Here is a 2,508-nt window from a genome sequence, read left to right as displayed (position 1 = left end):
GGTTGGGCTGTCCCCATGGTGGCACTGTGCTGAAGTGCCCTGGGAGCTCACCACACAGTCGTGGTGGCACACGGGAGAAGTGGCCATGGCTTTCTGATCCGTTTTGGAGTCAGCGTGTCCGAGTGCTAACATGAGGAGTGGGACCGGTGAAATCCAAACTCTCCCTTTCTGAAGGAATGCCTTGGGTGGCTGCGCAGTGCTTCCTAAAAACTGCTTGTCTGGGAATATCCACAGCTCTTCCTGAGCAAGCAGGGGGATGCTGAATGGCAGCAGCCCAGGGTTGTGGCACAAAAGGAAAGGAAAATGTCTTTTGCTGTGCACCGTGAGCTCAGTCCTTAGCTCAAGCCAGCAAAACCTGTGGTTTTGGTCTGAAAGTGATGTTAAAATACACTTCACTCCCCTTCCGGATCTCCCGAGTGTCGGGGGAGGTAGTGATCCAGTAATGCCTACTGTTTCTCAGCCAGCCAGAGCAATTGATGCTTTAGTTCACTTACCTTGGATGCTCTCCACTGCCTGGCTCAGGCGGACAGATGACTCTCTGCTGAAGAGCTGTCTGCAGCCAACCTGGTGGTCACTGCTCATGTCCTTTTGTTTGTTTTCCTGTGAGGGTGAAGCAAAGTGGGGCCTTACCTCAACTTTTCCACTTGTGCTAGTTTGATTCGTGTTTGACCTCAAAGCCAGTGCTTGGACACCGTGAGCTGCGGCTAACCCTACCATTGACTTTCTCCCCAGGTCATCATCGAACGCTATAAAGGGGAGAAACAGCTGCCAGTGCTGGACAAGACCAAGTTCCTTGTCCCAGACCATGTCAACATGAGTGAATTGGTCAAAATAATCCGGTGAGTGGGATGGCCCCAACTGGCATGCTGTGAACCTTGTCCTCACCCACAGGCCCTGAACAGAGAGTGGTGGGGTGAGGATGAGGCAGAAGGCAGAGGCAGCTGCTGAGGGTGGCTAGGGGACAGGATGACCACAGCATCCTTGTGTGATGGTGGGGCAAGGGGGAACAGGTTCTTAACATCTGCTGAGGGACTGTGACCTCTCCCTCATAGGGACACTCCATGAGGTAACGAAGGGGACTCCAATCCCCTTCTTTTATCCATCAGCTCAGATGGAAGAGGCCCCTCTGCTTTGCTCTTCCCAGCAGCGCTTGGAGAAAGGGGCTTTGCAGATTCCTGACTCAGGAGGCTTTGGAGCCCCAAGCAGCACAGCTGGGCTCATGGACACCATGTCCTGAGCGTGTGGGAGGAGGTCCTAGCTGTGCAGGCCTGGCCTCATGTGAACAAGATGGCTGGGGGGAGGTAGAACTTGCTGTCTCACTGCCCACCGCTGGTGGGTTCACCCAGGCCCTCCTGCCCTTTCCCCACAGGCGTCGCTTGCAGCTGAATCCCACCCAGGCTTTCTTCCTGCTGGTGAACCAGCACAGCATGGTGAGTGTGTCTACCCCCATCTCGGAGATCTACGAGCAGGAGAAGGACGAGGATGGCTTCCTCTACATGGTCTATGCTTCCCAGGAGACCTTTGGCTACTGAGGCCTGCTGAGAGGTGGCACGCGGAGACAGATGAACTGTGGCGCACAGGCCCCTGGCCTCAGAAGACAACACAACCAGAGGCTCACAAGAGGGGGACTGTGCTGACTCCCTTTCCCCTCCTCCCTCCCTATCACCCTGTCACCAAAGAGGCTTGTGGCGGGTGTTGGACTCGCACAACCCTTCACCTCTGTGTAATTAGGCCCACTCCCCCCACACACGCACCCACGTGCATCCATACCTACCCATGCACACACGGGGCCTCGGCTTCCTATCCCATCCCCTTCGTGTAACCTTCAGCTGCTCTCGCTGTGCTCTGTGTGTGCGCGTGTTTGTAGCCTACTGACGCAACAGTTCGGCTGGTGATGGAGAGAGGACAGGACACTGTCGCCTTCCCTTTCCGCACAGGGAGAGCTGCCTCCCCTCCAAGACACTAATATAAAGGGCAGGAGGTCTGCAAAAGCAGCAAACAGATGTTACACGTTACCATTGCTCCTGAGTTTTAATTGATTTTAATTACACTCCTATCAGATTCTTGGTGCTGCTGAGTAGATGTAGGCGTCTCTATAGGACTGTGGATAATGTATATCCTTTAGATTTATTTTATTGGGTTTTTTGTTTGCGGTCGTTGTTGGTTTTTTCAGGGATAGATTGGAATGGGGAGAGGGGGTAATCTTTCCTGTATTCTGTAGGTAAATAAATCAGGCTTCATTGCACTTTAAAGCATAGTAGATGTCAGTGGAATTTATTTTTAATTTATACAGGTTTGCCATATATAGTGCTGCTCCTCTGCTGACAGTTGAGCTCAGTTTAGAGGACGGAGCACTGGATAGTGATGTGGGAAACATGGTTATCCTTGCCCGACCTGTGACAGTGTGTTCGGTATGAGTAGTTACGTTGAGTAGTGCAGGAAATCTCCCTGAGCACTCAGTCAAAACGCTTTTCCAACCAAAGGCAGGGGCTGATGGCCATTAGGTTC

General features: G+C 52.8%; 1 protein-coding gene across 1 annotated transcript; it reads left to right on the top strand.

Moving 5' to 3' along the window:
- Positions 1-723: 723 nt before the first annotated feature.
- LOC129214428 (microtubule-associated proteins 1A/1B light chain 3A-like) lies at positions 724-2,084 on the top strand (the record flags this gene model as incomplete). The annotated part of the gene is made up of 2 exons (XM_054846004.1): positions 724-839; positions 1,370-2,084. Coding segments are annotated over 2 exons (279 nt in total), but the record flags the coding sequence as incomplete, so codon positions are not given.
- Positions 2,085-2,508: the final 424 nt, after the last annotated feature.

Source organism: Grus americana, chromosome 17 (genome assembly GCF_028858705.1).
Source record: "Grus americana isolate bGruAme1 chromosome 17, bGruAme1.mat, whole genome shotgun sequence".
NCBI lineage: Eukaryota > Metazoa > Chordata > Aves > Gruiformes > Gruidae > Grus > Grus americana.
This window is presented reverse-complemented; position numbering and strand designations above follow the sequence as displayed.